Source organism: Amblyomma mixtum, chromosome 5, assembly GCF_055824585.1.
Source record: "Amblyomma mixtum isolate Tamu chromosome 5, ASM5582458v1, whole genome shotgun sequence".
Taxonomy (NCBI): Eukaryota; Metazoa; Arthropoda; class Arachnida; order Ixodida; family Ixodidae; genus Amblyomma; species Amblyomma mixtum.
In genome coordinates this window covers 134787161-134807091 of record NC_143016.1, presented here as the reverse complement: position 1 = coordinate 134807091, position 19931 = coordinate 134787161, and the positions used below count along the sequence as shown (strand labels likewise).

General features: G+C 48.8%; 1 protein-coding gene across 1 annotated transcript in view; it reads right to left on the bottom strand.

The window, feature by feature from the left end:
- Window positions 1-10286, bottom strand: part of LOC149343826 (acetylcholinesterase-like) — a 39353-nt gene extending 29067 nt beyond the window's left edge. The window contains exons 1-2 of the mRNA XM_089547080.1: window positions 10187-10286; window positions 6216-6499 (exon numbers count right to left, since the gene is read on the bottom strand). Coding sequence (XP_089403206.1) covers window positions 6216-6499; window positions 10187-10286 — 384 coding nt within the window. The remainder of the gene's footprint in view (window positions 1-6215; window positions 6500-10186) is intronic.
- Between the last annotated feature and the right edge of the window lie 9645 nt (window positions 10287-19931).

Here is a 19931-nt window from a genome sequence, read left to right as displayed (position 1 = left end):
GAGGGATTCCAGACGTTCAAATTGTTCTAGCTAGTTAGGCTTTTGAGGAAGGTAAAATTGCCCAAGTTTTCATTAATTCCATGTGTTAGTGTCCGAAATTTGTGTATGAAATACGACTCTCTTTGTTCTCTTTGGCGACTTGTTTGGAAACCCGATTGGAGAAGGATGACGTGAATGTTTTCGAATGCATGCTGGGGCAGGCACAGGTGCTTAGAAAAAGGAAGATTTGGCAGCGCGTGAGTATGGGCCTTGTGGTTGTTAAAACGCAACCTGAACGGTGTTTCCGTTTGACCGATGTATTCCATGCCACACACACTGCAGTGTAGCATATACACTACGTTCGCGCTGTCGCAATTCAGGGTTTCCCTAATCCTGAAGGTGAAATCGGAGAATGTTCCTTTAGCGATGGTTGTAGTCTGCATATGACTGCAAACCTTGCAACGTGGCTTACGGCACGGTTGACATCCAGGACTCGGGTTGGAGTTGGGCGTTGTTTTGGACTTAACTAAAATGTCCCTCAGGTTCCTACTGCGCCGGTATACTGCTCTTGGTGGTTGTTTAAAAATGAGAGACAAGTGACTGCTTTGCTGGATAATATTAAAATGTTTTGATAGGATACTATTAACACGTGGAATGTTAGATGAATGCGTGAGAATAAGGTTGCTTGGCCTTTCACTATCCCGCGATTGTGGGGAATTTATTATTTTATTCCTGTCTAAACCACGAGCTTTCAGGATAGCGTCATCGACAATGGACGCTGGATATTCCTTAAGTAAAAGATTTGTTTTTAGCTGCTCAGCATGGCGGTCAAAGTCTTCGAGCTCAGAGCAAATCCGTCGGTATCTGTGAGCCTGTGAGTAGGGTATGCCAGTCTTGCAGTGCCGTGGGTGGATGTTTTTCCCCTTCCCTGTCCTTCGCAACCGTCACCCTCTTCCCCCTAAATGGACTGGAGCACTTGCGTCTTATACTGACTTTGCGTCCCTTTCCACTAACGGGAGAGAGAGTGGTTTCACCTCACCCTTTGCGCACGCTGCGTAGAAAATGAGAAATTGTGTTCATTCTTGTGTATACCCTGAGGAAGGACGGTCCTCCGCCCGAAACTGTCGGTATTAAATTAAGATAATTGCAAGGTTGTGACCCCTTCTTCTACAAGTCTTCCTGGTCCATTGAACGACAAGACCTCCTGCAACTACTTCTACTACAATGGCTGCCAGCGCTCACACAACCGAGCTATTATCTATTCACCTCCCACGGAACCCCATCACCACTGCTATAATTGGCGACGAACTTTTCAAACACGTGTACGAGTATTTCGACCCGGCGCAACAAAACACCCCTGGCTTCGTGGTATACAGATCAGCCAAGTTCGTGGATATTCCGGCACTCTTGGGACAGCCGACATCGCGGCCACGGGCGCCGCTGCCGCTCTGTCAAGCCTGAGGGAGATCGTGGGGAGAATCGGCCGTGAGCACCCCTCGTTGAAAGTGTGCCTGAGTCTTCCTGTTCCACGCGCCCTGAACCGCCGACGCCGAGGAGCCAACAGAAGGTTCGTCCACTGGTTCAACGCTCAGGCGAAAGTCTTTGTGCAGCAGGTGCGGAGGCTATGTCACCAACGGCGGCTTGGCAGGGACGTGGTATATATCAATCACGCACTTGAAGAGTTGCCACCATGGAGAGTGCTCGCGGCCGATGGACATCATCTGAGCTTCGAGGGCGTGGCTATCGTGTGCGAGCACCTGAAACGCGCCCTCGGGGCCAGACCCCCCGCTACGGGATGGAGCGTTCGTGGACAATCGATGGCGACGACCCAGGGAGGCAGCGGCGCAAGAACAGCGCCATCACTGGCTCGTCCGAGAACCCAAGAGGCCGAGACACCCCCCGTACCGCCACGCCGTCGCTACATGACGAGACAGGCCTGCACCGAGGCGGCACGACACAACCCAACGCAGCGCAGCGACTGACTCGCTGCCGCCACAGGTACGGCCCGCTCCCCAGAAACTCACTCACCGTCATTTCTAAAAATCCGGAAAACTATCGAAAAACGAATTAGATATGAATCCCACGCGACCACTCTAACTAGCTATTCAGAATCGGAAGCCATACCAAAAGGTTTGCGACTGCAGCTTACCCCGGCGATGACAACCCTTAACGCAGATGAGGACGCGGAATGGAAACAGATTCTACATGACAGTTCATTACGTCTTGTGGACCTAATTATACGGCACAGCCAACGAAAAGCTCTCGAATTCGAGCATGTCGAACAATCCTTACGTCGTGAACCGGACCTTACGCCGAGAGAAATAACTCAGCTAAAAGAATTCGAAGAACGAAAGAAAAAAGACACAAATATGCAGAAATTTAGCAAACTCCGGCGAGACGGTGTGACCCCGGCGCCACGTTCACCAATTCCGCCTTCTACTAAAAGCACGCTAGGCCCTGAGCAACCTAATACTAGCCGGTCTTCCATCGAGGCTGACAACGTTGTGAACGTATCGAGCCATCCACTCTCTCCTTCGGAACGAAAGTTGCTCTCCAAGGGTTTAACTTTCTGCCCGACAACGGGAAAATTCAACGAATTCCAATTATATCAGGATCTGGATAACTTTGCAAGGAATCTACGTCTGCGTGAGTACTTCCGAAACCGCGAAAGCAACCGTGAAATCAACATACCCGGGACATCAAACCAATCATGGACTCCAAACGAACACAGAGATAAACATCTAGATATGTACATCACCGCCGTTCAAAAGGATATCATCGCCTCATATTCAAAATCAAAATAAAAAAAAGTCCCGAACAACCTCTCATCCGAGGAACGGCGAGCCCTCGACTCTTTAAATCAGCGATCTGACATTGTCATCAAGCCGGCGGACAAAGGCGGTGCTGTTGTTGTTATGGACAAGTCCGAATACATAACAGAAGGTTTCCGGCAATTGGAAAACGAACAATTTTACACGGAGCTAACCAGTGATCCCACAGGTCAATTCGAAATCGAAATTAACAATAAGTTAAAATCACTTCATAAAGATCAAAAGATATCCGGGGAAATTCTTAAAGCAATGACTCCAGTCAGACCAGTCCCTGGACGGTTCTACCTACTCCCGAAAATACACAAACCCAACCGTCCGGGCCGTCCCATTGTGTCAAGCAACGGCACACTCACCGAAAAAATATCTAGCGTCCTCGACTTCCTTTTGAAGGACATTATACCAACTATCCCGGCCTACATTAAGGACACAAATCACTTTCTCAGAGTGATATCTAACCTCAAAATTCCCAACCGAAGCTTCTTGGTTACAATGGATGTGACATCTTTATATACAAATATCCCCCACCCAGACGGCATACGCGCGACAGTGGATGCATACTTGAGGACAGATCCCCCCGTTCATCTTGATGAGGAAACTCTTTCTGCAATCCTAGGCTTAGTACTGAACTACAACAACTTTGAATTTGAGAGAAGACACTATCTTCAGGTCAACGGCACGGCGATGGGAACAAAGATGGCTCCGGCCTACGCTAACTTATTCATGGCAGCACTGGAAACAGAATTCCTTGACACTCAGTCCTTGAAACCACTCCTTTATAAACGTTTCATGGACGATATTTTTTTCATTTGGCCGCACGACGAAGCCACCCTCTTGGCATTCATAGCGAGGTATAACGCATTTCATCCTTCCATATCGTTCACCCACAGCATCTCCACAAAATTTATAAACTTTTTGGACGTTCAAATAGAGAAAAAAGGCAGCGTGCTTAGGACAACCCTCTACAAAAAACCCACTGACCGCCAGCAGTACCTACATTTTAAGAGCAGCCACCCACGGCACTGCAAGACTGGCATACCCTACTCACAGGCTCACAGATACCGACGGATTTGCTCTGAGCTCGAAGACTTCGACCGCCATGCTGAGCAGCTAAAAACAAATCTTTTACTTAAGGAATATCCAGCGTCCATCGTCGATGACGCTATCCTGAAAGCTCGTGGTTTAGACATGAATAAAATAATAAATTCTCCACAATCGCGGGATAGTGAAAGGCCAAGCAACCTTATTCTCACGCATTCATCTAACATTCCACGTGTTAATAGTATCCTATCAAAACATTTTAATATTATCCAGCAAAGCAGTCACTTGTCTCTCATTTTTAAACAACCACCAAGAGCAGTATACCGGCGCAGTAGGAACCTGAGGGACATTTTAGTTAAGTCCAAAACAACGCCCAACTCCAACCCGAGTCCTGGATGTCAACCGTGCCGTAAGCCACGTTGCAAGGTTTGCAGTCATATGCAGACTACAACCATCGCTAAAGGAACATTCTCCGATTTCACCTTCAGGATTAGGGAAACCCTGAATTGCGACAGCGCGAACGTAGTGTATATGCTACACTGCAGTGTGTGTGGCATGGAATACATCGGTCAAACGGAAACACCGTTCAGGTTGCGTTTTAACAACCACAAGGCCCATACTCACGCGCTGCCAAATCTTCCTTTTTCTAAGCACCTGTGCCTGCCCCAGCATGCATTCGAAAACATTCACGTCATCCTTCTCCAATCGGGTTTCCAAACAAGTCGCCAAAGAGAACAAAGAGAGTCGTATTTCATACACAAATTTCGGACACTAACACATGGAATTAATGAAAACTTGGGCAATTTTACCTTCCTCAAAAGCCTAACTAGCTAGAGCAATTTGAACGTCTGGAATCCCTCCTCTTCCATGAAGCCTGCACTCTGCGGGGTCCCACGTCCCCATTCTTACTTTTCTTAATTTTTTTTTTCTGAACGTACTTACTCTTTAGGTTCCTTCTCACCCGTCCTTTCGGCCCCTTCTTTTGAAAAACCAGTCTGTACTCGAATGCCTTCGCGACGAAAAGCACGAAGGGAATGGCCTACTGTGGGTCGGACGCCGCGGCACTCGGCTGCGGGATCGGGTTCCCGCACGGCGTCTGGCCGGCCGCCCTGCCTCCCTCGACCGCGGCGCCGCGCTTCCGCCGTGGCGATAACGGGCTTGTCTTAAACAGCTCTAAATGTTGTGGCTGACTCGTAACTCACGTTACAACGGTCCAAAACACCTGCACCGCTGGGGAGCGGTCCGTTCTGTGATGTTATACACTGTACACATGCATGCGTGCGCTTGTTTCTTTCTTCTTTTTGTGTTTCTTTTTTTGTTTTATTTGTGGTTTTGCTTTGTACTTTCCTTGTTAGAATATTGTTTGTGTAAATTCTGCTGGGTTCACCACCCACACCGAAGGGAGGTTCTCTCGAAACATTCCTTCTGAGAAGCAACTAGTTCCCTCCCTATCTATTTCTATAGCTTTGTTACCCAAGCCTCCGCCGTTGCCTTCCTATATTTATTTTTATTTTTTAATGTTACTTTTGCTTTCTTTATTTTTATATTTTTGTGCATATATGTTTTTCCCCTTCCCTGTCCTTCGCAACCGTCACCCTCTTCCCCCTAAATGGACTGGAGCACTTGCGTCTTATACTGACTTTGCGTCCCTTTCCACTAACGGGAGAGAGAGTGGTTTCACCTCACCCTTTGCGCACGCTGCGTAGAAAATGAGAAATTGTGTTCATTCTTGTGTATACCCTGAGGAAGACGGTCCTCCGTCCGAAACTGTCGGTATTAAATTAAGATAATTGCAAGGTTGTGACCCCTTCATATATATATATATTTATCATGTATATATGTAAATAGATCTATTGTCAGTGTACTCCTCCTCCTGTCTTTTCTACTATCCCCTCCCCTCTTTCTTTTCACTTCTACACACTGCCTGCTACCCTTTATTTCCGCTGCCCCAGCTCAGGTGCTTCCAGCAGCGATAGCAGATGCCGGGGTAGCAAAAGTTATTTTACCTTCCATATTCAATGCAAAATAAAAACCACTACTACTACCACTTTAAGAATCAGAATACAAAGTTTGTGAAGATGTAATGCATGCTCAGTGTAGCCCCAATAACGAGATCAATAAACGAAATCAACTTTTTTGGGGTTCCCTATATTGAGCAAGCGAGGTTTCAAAATTCTAGAGCTTATTTTTTTTTGTAGTTAGCTTCCTTTTTAGGTAAACAGGAAGTTTTAGCAACGTACTATTTTTTTCTCGCGGAGGAATTCTGTGCGGCGGTCCTAAATGTGGGCGGAGCTTCACTGCAAAATGAAGTTGCATCCGACCGACTATACTTTTCAGCTTCAGACGCGTTACGTGGGCTCTGCGCACCTGGGGACATCCGAGTCGCGTGAAGCCTCCGTGCCACTGCGTTCCCTGCTCCCGCAGGTAGAGGCGGTAGTCCAGCAGGCGAGCCTCGGAGAATCGGCTCTGCGGCCGCAGCGGCACCGCGTACGGGATGCCCAGCGTGCGACGCACCCGGACGCCGCCCACCAGCTCGTCGGAGTTGCTGGCGGAGCCGTGTCCACCGGTGGCGCCCGCGTCGGCGTGGCTGTTCAGCAGGTGGACCAGGCCCGTGCTCACCGCGCCTCCGCTGACGAGCAGCAACGCTATGTCTGCAATAGGTGGGCGGGGGTAATAGGCACGACAGGACTGCATACGCAAACACTACGCTAAAATGTCCTATGTTAAATGAAAACAAATTAAAGGGTTTTTGCTCAACTCCAGTGAACAAAGATGGGCCCTCAGTCAGCTGCGGAGGGACAGCCATATTGCCGAGCTGTGGGCTGGCCAGCATTGACGCAGGAGCAGCCGCGCTGCCGACCACTAAGAAGGGGCTGAAGCAATGGACGGCACGACGCATGACTTTCCTCCATGCCCCGTGGATCTCTGGACTGAAATTGCATTCCACTATCCCTACTTTTCGTCTTTTCATTCCATTTGCTGATATTTTACCTTGTGTTTCTTATTCTTTTCCCTCGGCCTTCATTCTTGGTCTGTTCCTTTAGTTTATGGGGTTTTAACGTCCCAAAGCGACTCAGGCTACGAAGGACGCCGTAGTGAAGGGCTCCGGAAGTTTCGACCACCTGGTGTTCTTTAACGTGCACAGACACAGCACAGAACGCGGGACTCTAGAATTTCGCCTCCAACGAAATAACTGTTATCTTACCGGTACTCACCTATGGGGCAGAAACGTGGGGGCTAACAAAGAGGGTTCAGCTTAAGTTAAGGACAACGCAGCGAGCTATGGAAAGAAAAATGATAGGTGTAACGTTAAGAGATCGGAAGCGGGCGGAGGGAGTGAGAGAACAAAGGCGGGTTAATGATAACCTAGTTGAAATCAAAAGGAAGAAGTGGGCTTGCGCAGAGCATGTAATGCGAAGGCAAGATAACCGCTGGTCCTTAAAGGGAGACTGAAGCACTTTTTTTTGAAAATCGGGCTGGCAGCGGCATCCTATAGTTTTTCATGCTGTATACTGGAATATCGCATCCAAATAAGGCAAAAACAAGCGCGAATTGCCTTTTTTAGCCGAAATATGCGGCCTGTGCCGCGGGGCACGCCGCGCGGCGCGCCGCCGCCCGTGATTGGTCAAGAGAGGTCGTGACGTCACTTTGAGGACTGGAGAAGCTGCCGATGCGGATCCGGCGCTGCGTTGAGTGCAGATCGCAGCTTTCCGTGTCGTTGTAAAAGCGAATACGGCGACTATTTTTTTTTACTGACCTCCGAAGAAAAGGATACTACAGTTTGCTCATTCCACGTATCGCCTGAAACCAAAAAAGACACAAGCAAAAAATTCTACGCCTAGCACAAGCGTACGCCATTGTCAAAGACGCGATGCAGACCATGCGTAAAAGGTGTCAGCACAACCTCGGCTCGTATTCTCGGAAAGGAAGGGGTGCGAACAATACTCAAGTCAATTACCACCACCGGACGCCTCCTGGCTCGCCCGGAAGAGCGTCATCCTAAGAAAAGGCCCAAAACACTGTGTACAAAAGTTCTCAGTACCCGGCGTTGCAGGTTGGGGCAAGAAAGTATTTCAAGGAAACGATGAAGGAGCACAAAGTTGGTGTCAAAATTAGCGAAGCGCAGTGGCCAAGCACTGCGAGGCATGTGACCACAAGATAGTGACGCAATCATAGTGCGCTGGAAACCAAGCCAAATACGCGCACAATGCTGCTGCTTCACTCATGGCGCGTTCAGCAGATTCCAGAAAATATTAATCGCTGCCTCGGAAACGTTCGCCCTTCCTAGATTTGCAATTTAGGTTCAGTGAAGTAGTTGCCAACTATAGGTGTGTTTAAAAGCCAAGCTGGCTGCAACTCGCCCGCTGCCACAACTTGATGAAGAAACCGAGTAAGTTTGCGGTGTTTTCTTGCAAAAACTGGGTAAAACTCGGCAAAAACTCATAAATTTGCATCCGAAATCAACGTCGAACGCTTTCATTTTAATTGCTTAGCTACGATTAAACGAGATGCGGCGTATGAAGAGCTTCGATGCTTGCTTGCTTTGCTTTATTGTGCTTTGCTCTGCTTGCTTGCTTGCTTGGACACGTCGAACCGAGTATAAAAATCACTAACCGAGCCTTGCTGAGCACGTCTCAGGTGGTCTGGCCGCATCTAAGCTGTGGAGAGCGACACATGCTTGAGCCTCTATAAGGTTTCTTCATGGGCTAAGTGAGCATGTTTCTACTTTTAAAAGAGGCGCTTCTTCGGAATGGTGACACGCCTCTCATGCGCGAGAAAATCGAAGGAATTGTGTCATGGTTCAGCCGCGCCTTTTCGACAGAAATCTCCAGAGGTCACATTAGGGACGAGCTCTGCATGTAGCCGCTCTTGCGAAAGTGCTTCGAGCAGAGTAGGCTTGCTTTGGTCAGCTTGAATTCTTCGTCACAGCAGCGAGCGCTTGCGCTGCGAGCTTTTGATCTTGCTAAAAACAGTGGAAGACGACACGGTCTCGGCCATATTTGTTCATGGACACGAACGCAGAGTAGTACCTCGTGTTGAATCTGATTCTCAAGGTCGGCTGACACGCTTTGTACGTCACAACGCATGCAGCACGAGAAACAACGCGCGCTGAAAGCTCGCTCGGGTGCGCCGAAGTATCCCCGGCTCCTCAACGTGACGTCACGTTGGCCGACATGGACGAGGTTTCTCTCTCCGCTGTTGTCCTCTCCTACGCTCGCGCGGGGCGCGGGAGATTTGAACATCGCGTTTTCAATTGGTGATTACGCTACTGTTTTAGCCAAAATCGAAAAAATAATTTCACAGACGTGATCAGCAGTGACACTACTTCAAAACCCTAAAAAATTAGCTGATTCGAAAACCGCCTCAGTATCCCTTTAAGGGTAACGAAATGGATTCCAAGAGAAGGCAAGTGTAGCGGCGGACGGTAGAAAGTTATGAGGGCGGATAAGATGAAGAAGCTTTGCGGGTACAGGGTGGCCGCAGCTGACAAAGGGCAGGGTTAATTTCAGATACATGGGAGAGGTCTTTGCCCGGTAGTGGGCGTAGTCAGGCTGTTGATGACGAAATACGACCGCCGCGGGCGGGATCGAACCGCAGTACTTCGGGTCAGCAGCCGAGTGCCATAACCAGTGAGCCACCGCGGCGGCTTTTTTATTTTCTGTTCCTGTTTTACATGCTTACAACACCATGGATAAGGTGCAACGCTTGTATTTGTTCCGCAACAAAGGGTTTATGTTGTTGTTTTAGCCACATCATCATCATCATCATACGCTTCATCATCGTCGTCGCACAGCAGCGCTGGCGTAGAGGCACCCTGTTTTGCGCCGCCTAGGGCGCTAAGCCTGTCTACCTTCCGATTCAAGGGAGAAGAAACATAGAAGCCACATGAAACCCCGTTCACAATATAGCTACAACCATGGTACAATTTAGAGAGAACGAGAGGGGTACGCTTTCAGCTTTTGTTGAAGATAGCGTATATTACTTCGTGGGCCTGCTTTGGCAGTTTTCGAGCACTGCTCGTGATGCAAAGCACTGTGTGTAAGCGAACTGCCCTCCTTAACATAAATCTCAAGAGAACAATCATCATTATGCGGGTTGGAAGGCAAAGCTCAGAATTAGCTTGCGTGGTTTCAAATTGGCGAGGACATTTCGTATCAAGGCTCTACGCTCTATGCGATGTCTCAAGCTTTCAGCTACTTTTTAAGTAAAAGAGAACGTAGTTACCCTTCGTCACAGCGAAGGGCGAGTAGCGGCGCTCGAGACTGAGGCAGCGTGGCCCTAACCCTGTATTGTACAGGGATGAACAAAAGCGCTCACAGTGGAAGCCCAGCACTCACAAAAATTGCTCCGGTTGTCCTTGGAACAAACTCTCTGAGCTCGAACCCTTTCGATGCTGGCAGCGTACGAGATGGGAATGTTGTAGGCGCGGGCATACATGGTCTTCTTCGTCTTCTCTTGAGTGGCTGTTGTAGGTTGCTCTGCCCGAAGGCTAAGTCACATCTAATAATCAGGTTCATGATCGGTGACCCACTCAGCGGTGTCTTCGCTTTCGCGTTGGCGGTGGTGGCGTCAATGTACGGGCAGAATTAGTGTTACAGTGTTGCGCAACGCCGTCCCAATGCACAGGCTAGCTTCGATTGGCGATGGGCGCAAACACGTATTTTATTGAGACATTAAGAAACAGTTATTCTCAATAAAATGGAGGTTACTAGGAGTATCAACTCGCGACATGATCCAAAAATAATAACATTGGTTCCTGACTTCAGCAGGTGGCTGCGCTGCCGGCCAAGCGAATGGCGCCAGCACCATTTTCATTTACACTTATGTGGAGTACAGTCGAAGCAACGCTTGCGTGGCAATTCTTTTGTCAACTCGAGTATACTGCATGGTTTTCCTGCGGGAATTGATTTTGTCCAGTCACACGCACCGTGGTGGCTCAGTAACCAAGCCACGCTCACACTGAACGCTTGGTCGTGGGTTGTATTTCTAACCGCGGACGTCACTGCACGATGCACAGGGTTGCTTAATATGAAAAAGAACACACGAGCTGGTAGCCGGCTCGCTTCGCAAAGCGCTGCCTCCGAACGCCGGCGAGAATCAGCCGCAAAAGCGCATGCGTGGTCAGCTGGGCCGATTGCTCTTTCCGCGCATGCGCCTGGTGCCTCCCACACTCTCCGGCTGTCGGCGGCAGCGCTTCGCGAAGTGCGGCGGCCACGCCCTCGCATGTTCCCTTTATTATTGAGCGGCCCGGTAAAGTGAGCTTCATTGTGAAAGTGATCGCTTCGTGTCCGCCGGCGAAAGCCAATATTTCTTTTCTTGTAAGACGGTCCTTCATTCTACAAAAGAAGTGGCGGGATACAAGGATACAAGGGCGAATGGACTGATCTCATGCATTTGCTTTGCACTTCTTGAAAATGTAAACTGCGGAGAGCGCTTTATCGGAGTCGGGGTTTTGCCTGAGCATATCACCTTCGTATTGTCTCTGACTACATGTCAGAAGTTGCCGCGCACAAAAACGGCTGCGTTCTGTTATTTCGATGCTCATTAAAAGAAAATCTCTTGAGATCAAGCGGAGGCTTCGCATTTCAGACTTCTGATAGGCTATATGTACCTTTGGCTAGTGAAAATACTAGAAAAACTGCGCAATTCTTGTTTGGCACCAAGCCAATTTTAAAAGGGTGGTTTTGATCGGACTAGAATGACCTGTGCAAATACAAGGCTAACAAACATCGCTGGGCACAGGTGACTAACGGTCGCTTTTCAAACGCGAACAAATTTGTTAACTACTGTATTTGTCGGGAAAGCCTTTATTGTGGCAAACCTCTCTGGCGGTGTGGTGTTTTGTTATCCAAGGGGGGCGGGATAGCGATATCATTCTATTATATTTACATTCTTTTAGCCCTTCGTACTTTTCCCACACCCTCGGCTTCACTGTGATCGTTCAGTTACTCATACAGGCTCGTGCTAAGAACTGCATAGAATCAGACGGAAAAAATTATCACAGCGTCCTTACGTGAATTCCATGGCTTCCTTCAACTGTTTATGAATAAGCTGACGCACAAAGCGTTGCTGCTCTGAAAAAGAAATCACAGGGGACACTTAAACTACGCCTTAAAGAGAATGACGCGATAGCGTTGAAGGGTTCATGCTCGTATATTTGTCGTCCTCAACTTTACATTCATAGATCCCTTGGAGTGCTCATGCCACTCCTCGCGCAGTGGTGCAGCGCAGTTAAGCGACCCCGGAGTTACGTGATTTGTTCGCGTTGCCGCCAGTTCAAACCCAATCGCGGCAATATTTATTGTCTTTCTGCACCCTCAAAGTCATGCAAAAAAAAAAGATTCTTGGTTGGGTTTGAGCACGTGAAATACTGCTTTCGCACTCAAACTTTACCACAGTACTAAGTAACATTTTGGCCTCCGGCCTTTTACTTGACGCTGTACGTTATCCGGTCAGCCCTAATCGGCCCGTCTTGACGAGGGCTGAAGGTTTCCCGTACGTACCGTCCGCTGCAAATATATACAGTCCACCGCGCCACTGAAATGAACGGCGCGGTGGATTGTAAACTTTTGCAACAGACGGTGCATTGGCTAAGAAAAGGTAAAAACAGCGCTGAATTTAGCACAAACCACACAGAACGAAGGACAGGACGGGCGCTGACTCCAACTGCGTTTAATGGAAGGCTACGTATTGAATATATGTAGCCCGAATAAGGTGAAGGCATGCGCATTTCATATATGGCAAAAAAAAAAAAATACGCCTCACAGACGAAAACTACTCCTTGTCGCGTATTTTTAAGCAATCTATGTTCACCTCCTCGCAGGGAGATAGAAGTTGAAGGGGGATATTGGGAATGCTGGGGAAAATCTCCAGTCGGCTCTCGGCCGTTGAAGAGAGCAGGTCGCTTGTACTGTGAACCCCTGTCGAAACGTCTCGTCACGCAGAATCATGGAGCGTTTACTCGATCAGAGATACGCGATCACATTTTGTGCAAGTCTTGGTAAAACAGGCAAAGAGGCTCACAACATGATTAAGGAGGCCTACGGTGACGCTGCCATGGGTAGATCAGGTGTTTTTTGTGTGGAACAAGCTGCTCCGAGAAGGTAAGGAAAGAGTGGAAGACAACGACCGCTCAGGACGCCCTTCGACCAGGAAGACCAACGAAAATGTGTAGCGAGTGAAACATTTACTGAACAGTGATTGTAGGATGAGTATCAGAATGATTGCTGATGACTTGAGCATTCCTCAAACCCAAGTTTTTGAGATCATGACAGAAAACTTAGCCATGAGGAAAGTGTGCGCGAAGTTGGTGCCGGGAGTGTTGTCAGAGGAGCAAAAGGCCGACCGGAAAGCGATCTGCCAGGATCTTCTTCATCATGTGAATGAGGGCCCCGATTTTTTGCCCAGCACAAGGCGGCAACGCTGCCTCAGCCCCCCTACAGCCCCGACTTGGACTTGGCCCCGCCAGACTTTTTTCTATTCCCGAAAATGAAATCGAAACTCAAGGGGAAACATTACGGATTGGTAGAGGCGGTTCAACAGGCCGTGACGAGGGAGCTAAACAGAATTCCGGTTCAGGCGTTCCTGGAGGCGTACGAAAACTGGAAAACTCATTAGCAGCAGCGTGTAGGTGCGGAAGGGTGCTACGTTGAAAAATTCTAATCGTCTGTACTATTCTCATGAATAAATTTTATTAAAAAAAATGACTCCTACTACTTTAAGAACAGACCCTGTATCTTTACTCCTAGCTAGAATTTGGTCTCCCCAAGTCGTGGTTCACAGTTGTTTTCTTAATTTTTGTCAATGCATGTGGGTAGGTTTTCCAATGAATCTGATGCGTTTCCTAACGATTTTTTATGTTCCCCACCCCAGACACCTCCCCAGAAGCTGCAGAGGAAGCCGCCATTACACTTGCTATCACCCGCACGGAAGCCCGGTACATTTTAAGCGATTCTAAAACTGCGATTCTAAATTTTGCTCGAGGCCGAGTCCATGTCCCTGCTTTTGGCATACTGGACTCGCCCTATGCCTCCCCGCCCCGCCAAGTGGAGCTGATATGGGTGCCCGCGCACTCCGGGAATCCCGGAAACGAGGCCGCCAACCTTTTAGCCCGAGGTTCTTTAAACCGGGCTCAGGTGGCCTCTGATCGGGGATTCACGAAGGAGCGTATGCACTCATTCAGTGAGCTGACCCAGGCGCACAGAGCCTTACGCCAGCTCTACCTCCCGCCCCACCCCTCCCTAGATAACAAACACGCAACACTCTGGCGCAGACTACAGACACACACACTCCCTTCACCCCTTAACCTAGCCCATTATCATCCCTCCTTCCCCACTCCGGCATGCACTATGTGCCCAGAACCCTTCGCCTCTTCCCTCCACATCATTTCCCTCTGCCCGGCGGACCCTCCCCCGCGGGACCTAGAGAACCTCAAGACCTGGGAGGACTGGGAGACCCTGCTGCGCTCGGAGGACCCGGCCGTGCAGGCCATCGCCACCGGCCGTGCTGCCAGTGTTATGGACCTTCGGAACATAAACACTTGAGTGCAGTGGGGTCCTGCGGGGACCCTGGGGCGTGCCCCGAATTCCTGTGTAAATAAAGTTTTCTCTCTCTCTCTCTCTTTATGTTCCCCAGCACGCTTCTTGACGCAGCGCCCAGTTCGACCGACGTATACTTTGCCACACGTAAAGGGGATCTCGACCACACCCGTGGCACACCTTACGCAGTGCACTATGGGTTTCTTTCAACAGCCAAATGTTGCTTTAGCACTGCTGCTAACCTTCGGGCACATCTTGGCCAATTTACAGGGGGCGGAGAAAACCACAGGAACTCCGTACTTGTTGTCAACTCTTTTTAGATTGTTGGACACTGTGAATATACGATATCCCCACTGGTTTGGCTTCGGCGAAATCTTCTTTCCGAGAAATGCTCCACAAACTAGCCCTAAACCAAAAAAATCCAGGGGGGCACTTCGTAAGCATAAAGTCCGGTGAGGCAAAAGCCTTAAGCGGGGTTTTGCTGCTTGTGTCACTGATGTGTGGTTAAGATATGTTAAGCTTTGCCTCTAAGAGTGGAACGCGACAGCGTCTTGCAACGCTGCCAGGGAGTCCACAGAACGCCATCGCCCGTTCGGCTCTACGTCTTGCTCGTCGGTAAATTGGTTCCAGACGAAAGGAAATTTTTCTGTCTCCCATATCTCGGTGGACACCTGAACCTCGCCGTAAGGAAAGCGAGAAAGATAGGAGTGAACGAAGACACCGTATTCACTAGACGCGCCTTTGTTCATTCCATACCGTCGAGCTGGCATAGCGTAGGGTTCTGTGCGGCTGTGCTTCAACATGCTCCTTGCTGGAAACAGCGCATCGGCCGTTGGCCGAGGTCCACCGACGTCTCAGGACACTACGGACTCGTACAAAGTTGTACTTCCCCGATTGCCTACCGGTAATGTTGTCCTTAATACCGTTTTTCTGCATGCTGACCTTAAGGGTCGCCCGTACCGAGCACCTGACTTCCGTGACGCACTCGCACAGATATTGGATCTCCGGGAAATTTTGTGCATTGGTCAATACCAAATGAGCCACGTGTGGATGGTTACCTGCGAGAGTAGTTCTTCCAAACAGAAGCTTGTTAACAAAGCGGAGTTTCCTGTCAAAGGACTGCGGTGCATGGTGTTTGACCCGGATACTAAGAACGTCAAGGTTAAGCTCCTTTGGCTTCCCCGCTATATGGAACACCGGAGGATTGTGGAAGCATTAGAGCCTTATGGCACGATTCAGTCTGTGGAGCGTGAAAAGTGGCGGTGCCCAGGGATGGAGCATATGGAAACGGCGAACGGTGAAATCTTCCTCACACTCAAGGATGGAGTGTCAGCAAGCACAATCCCACACACACTTAATGTTTATGGAGTGCAGGCATTAGTCCTTATCCCAGGGAGACCTCCACTGTGCCTCCGGTGCAGCCGGGTTGGACGCCTCGATGCACCCAGTGCCGACGCTTTGGCCATACTGCGGAGAACTGTGTCTTCAGTTACGCTGACAGGCTGCGTCAAGGCCAGTGGTCACGGGAAGATGACGTGGCATCAGAACACATCATGGATGTGTCTGAGGTTGTCGACGCGACCGGAGAACTAAGTCGTGAGCATTGCATAGATGGGGAACAGAAGACTTCAACACCTCAAATCAACACGGAATCTGAAGCGACTGGCCATCTAGCATCCGCGCCTCCAGAACGAAAACCGCCGGACCCGGGGCCCCCCGTGAGTGCTACAGAGACTGCTGTGCTTGCTGCACAGGAACACCTCGTCGCCACAGGACAACGTCCGGATATGCCTCCTGTGGAGTCAGTCGAGGCGATACAGACAGGGAATGCTCGCCGATCCTCCTCTGTTGCTGATTCTGCTTCGTCGTTGGAGGGTAACGGTGAGCCGTGTGTGGCGTTGATCTCTGGCGTGTCCGGTTCTCTGTCGGCTGTCAGTGTGGAGTCGAGTGATGTGCTCCCCTCGGGTTCGTGGGCCGAGGCCTTGGCTGTCTCAGAGGAAGACATGGACAGCACCGCACCTTTGAAACGTCCAGCAGATGTTGACGAGGTGTGTATCGATGGCGCCGACCACAAGGCACAATGTGTAGAGGCCACGGGAAGGGTGGCGTTAAAGAGGAGGGCGATGTCTGCCCGAGAGGCAGCCAATTTGGAGGCGGGCCACCCCATTTCAGGGGATGGCGTTTGTTAAGACTAGCACCAAAAATGGCGAGCGTCGCAGCATATCAAGTCGCAACCCTTAACGTTAGGGGTATGCGTAATCGTAGGAGGCAACAGCAGGTGCGGCATCTCTTAAAGAAATGGAGTGTGTATGTAGCCGCTATCCAGGAAACAAAGTTGTCCTCTGATGAAGAGACAGCAGCTGCTCTCGAGCCTTTTTTGTCGGAATACAACATTATTGTTAGCCACGCGAGAGGCTTATCCGGAGGTTGTATGCTATTCCTGGCGAACACGCTAGAGATGACAGCTTTGTCTTATTGCATAGACGACGAGGGGCGACTTATATGCTGTGATCTCACAATTTCAGGTGTACAGTGGCGGATTATTTGTGTTTACGCCCCCACAAAGCAGCGCGATAGAAGGCTTTTCTTTCTGTCATTAGCTGACCATTTGTGCACGGACCGCAAAATTATATTTTGTAGCAACATAGCGTAGTGGGCGAGTTGGTATTGCATCTTTAAGGAACGAAACAGCGCAACCAAAACGAAGGACCAAGAAAAAGAGAGACACGAACACGCGCTGACTTACAACTGACTGTTTTAATCGGAAAACCACATATAAATATATATATATACAAAAATTATATTGTTGGGAGATTTTAATTGCGTTTGTAGGGATGAGGACCGATCAGTGGTATGTAAGAGATACGACCCTAGTGCTGCATTACTTACCGACTTGGTTTCTGAATATAGTCTTGTGGATGTGGGACAGGAAAAAGGCGACAGTATACATTTCACTCATTTTCAGTTTTCCTCTAATGCTCGCCTTGACAGGATTTACGTTTCTGTAGACGCGTTAGCAAGTGTGTTTGGCTACTGGGTGCGGCCCATCTTCTTCAGTGACCACTGTATGGTGTCTCTTCAGATAGGGAGGTACACTCGGCATGTACTTTACCCTCGATGGGAGTTGTGGAAGATGAATAACTGTCTGCTCTCAGACGAAATCTTTCAGCGTGCTGTACCTACTTGTTTGAAGGACGTATGGTCACGCCGTGATCTGTCCGTTTTTCAAAAGTGGGACTTGTTCAAACAGGAGATCAAAAACTTGGCAATTGAGGCCTCAGCAAGAATCGCTTTCCTGAAGAGACACCACCTTCGTGAGTAGGGGCGCACCCTAACGGAGCTACATGAGCTAGAGAGGATAAGCCCGGGTGCCTATCTCGAAGAGATTAATAACGTAAAAGCAGAGCTTCAACAATTTGCGACAGAAAGATATAAGGGGGCCTTGATACGATCTAGGTCCCGAAGGTTTCTTGATGAGCAACCTTCTCGTCGGGCCCTGAGTGATGAAAGAGAGAACGCTCTTACAAAGGAAATATTGGAAATTCAGTATGGTGATTGCACATACAGCGATGCGCCTGGTATTCTTGCTGCTTTCTTTGACTATTATCGGAAGCTGTTTGGCAGTTGCGAAGATCCAAATCAGGGTTTCGATTACAGTTCCTTACTCGGAAACTTCCCTCGACTTGACGATGAGAAGTGTGCTACAGTGAAGGGACCTATCACTTTGGATGAAATTCAATCAGCCATTTCTGCTCTGCAGAGCCAGAAATCTCCTGGGCCAGATGGTATTACTAGCGAATTCTATAAAACATTTTCGCCTTGCCTAGTGCCTGTTTTGATGGAAGTTTTCCAAGCATCTTATGATGTGGGTGTCCTGCCTCCCACTTTCTATTCTGGGCACACAATATTAATTCCCAAAAGCAAATATACTAATCGGTTGAAAACTGTTGAGGGATATCGTCCAATTTCCCTCTGCAATGTTGATTACAAAATTTTTGTCAAGGTTCTTAGCAGTCGTCTGCAGCTCGTCATTATGGACTTGATAGGTTCGCATCAGGTCTGTGGTATTAGAGGCCGCAGTATTCAAACACATATCCATATTGCACGTTCAGTATTAGAGACAGTATCAGATGAGACAGGCCAAGTAGCTCTGATTCAAATTGACTTGGCGAAGGCGTTTGATAAAGTTCGGCACGATTTCTTGTTCGCGGTCTTGGAGTATGCAAATATTGGTGACGTCTTGCTCAAAGGCATAAGGCTGTGCTATAAGAACTCCTATACAAGGGTTATTGTTAATCAGGAGCTAACGAAACAAATACCACTAGAAGCATCTGTTCGTCAAGGATGTCCACTGTCTCCATTGTTGTTTGCCCTATATCTGGAACCCCTCTGTCTCAGTATAATTAATAGCGCAGCTATCCGCGGTTGCTCTCTGGCTCAATGTGACGTTAAAGTTTTAGCCTACGCTGATGATGTCGCCCTCTTTTGTTCTGACAAAAAGAGTGTACTTGAGGCTCTAAACTTGACTAAACAGTTCTGCGATGTATCAGGCGCGGCTCTTAATTTAGAGAAATCCAAAGGCTTTTGGTTGGGTTATTGGGGAACTAGGCCAAGCCAGTTCGGTGGCATATGTTGGGACTGTAGCCCTCTTGAGTACCTAGGCGTTCCGCTGCACCAAGTTCGCAACAGTACAGTTTACTGGGATTCACAAATTGTAACTCTACGGCGGCAAACACAGGCTTGGATGGGTAGGGAACTCTCAGTGTTTGCGAGGGCACAGGTTTGTAACATATTTTTGTTTGCAAAGCTCGCGTATGTCCTTCAAGTCCTGCATTGTGCGAGGAGGAAGGTGCAAGCAATACACATAATATTTGCAACATTCGTTTGGCGCTCTCAATGGGAGCCCATGAGGCGTGACAACTTGTTCCTTCCCTTAGAGGGTGGTGGAGTGGGCCTTGTTCACCTGTTCGTTCATCAACTTGTTTCCCGTTTTTTCTTTTTCAAATCGGCAAACCACCCGTTTCTGGTAGCTGTGCTCATTAGGCGGCTTAGTTTTCATTTGCCTTTCTTATTCGCACCGACTGTGCAGGCTCGTGAGGGGACTTTAATTGGATTCCTTAAGGAGGTTGCTGAAACTTTCAATTTCCTCACTTTGCGCTTCTCTTTAGATTACCTGTATAGCCTCTCGAGAAAACAGATGACCCAGGCTCTCACTGAGTCTTTGTTCCCTACACCATTGTATCGGTAGCCTTATCTGGGGTCTTTGGACATCAGTGTTCTAAAGCGTGTCAGGCGGATGTGTATTCAGGCAGCCGCTAAAACGTTCTTTCTCAAACTGCACACAGCGACGCTGCCTGTCAAAACATTTCTTAATGACAAGGGGATGTTTGTTCCCTGGAATGTGAATTGCCGTCTGTGTAACGTGCCTGAGACAATTGATCATTGCTTCATCATGTGCCGTGATGCCATGTTCTTTTGGGACATACTAAAACGAACTCTTAAAAAGGACATTGAAATTACACCATACACTATTAGATTTCTGCCT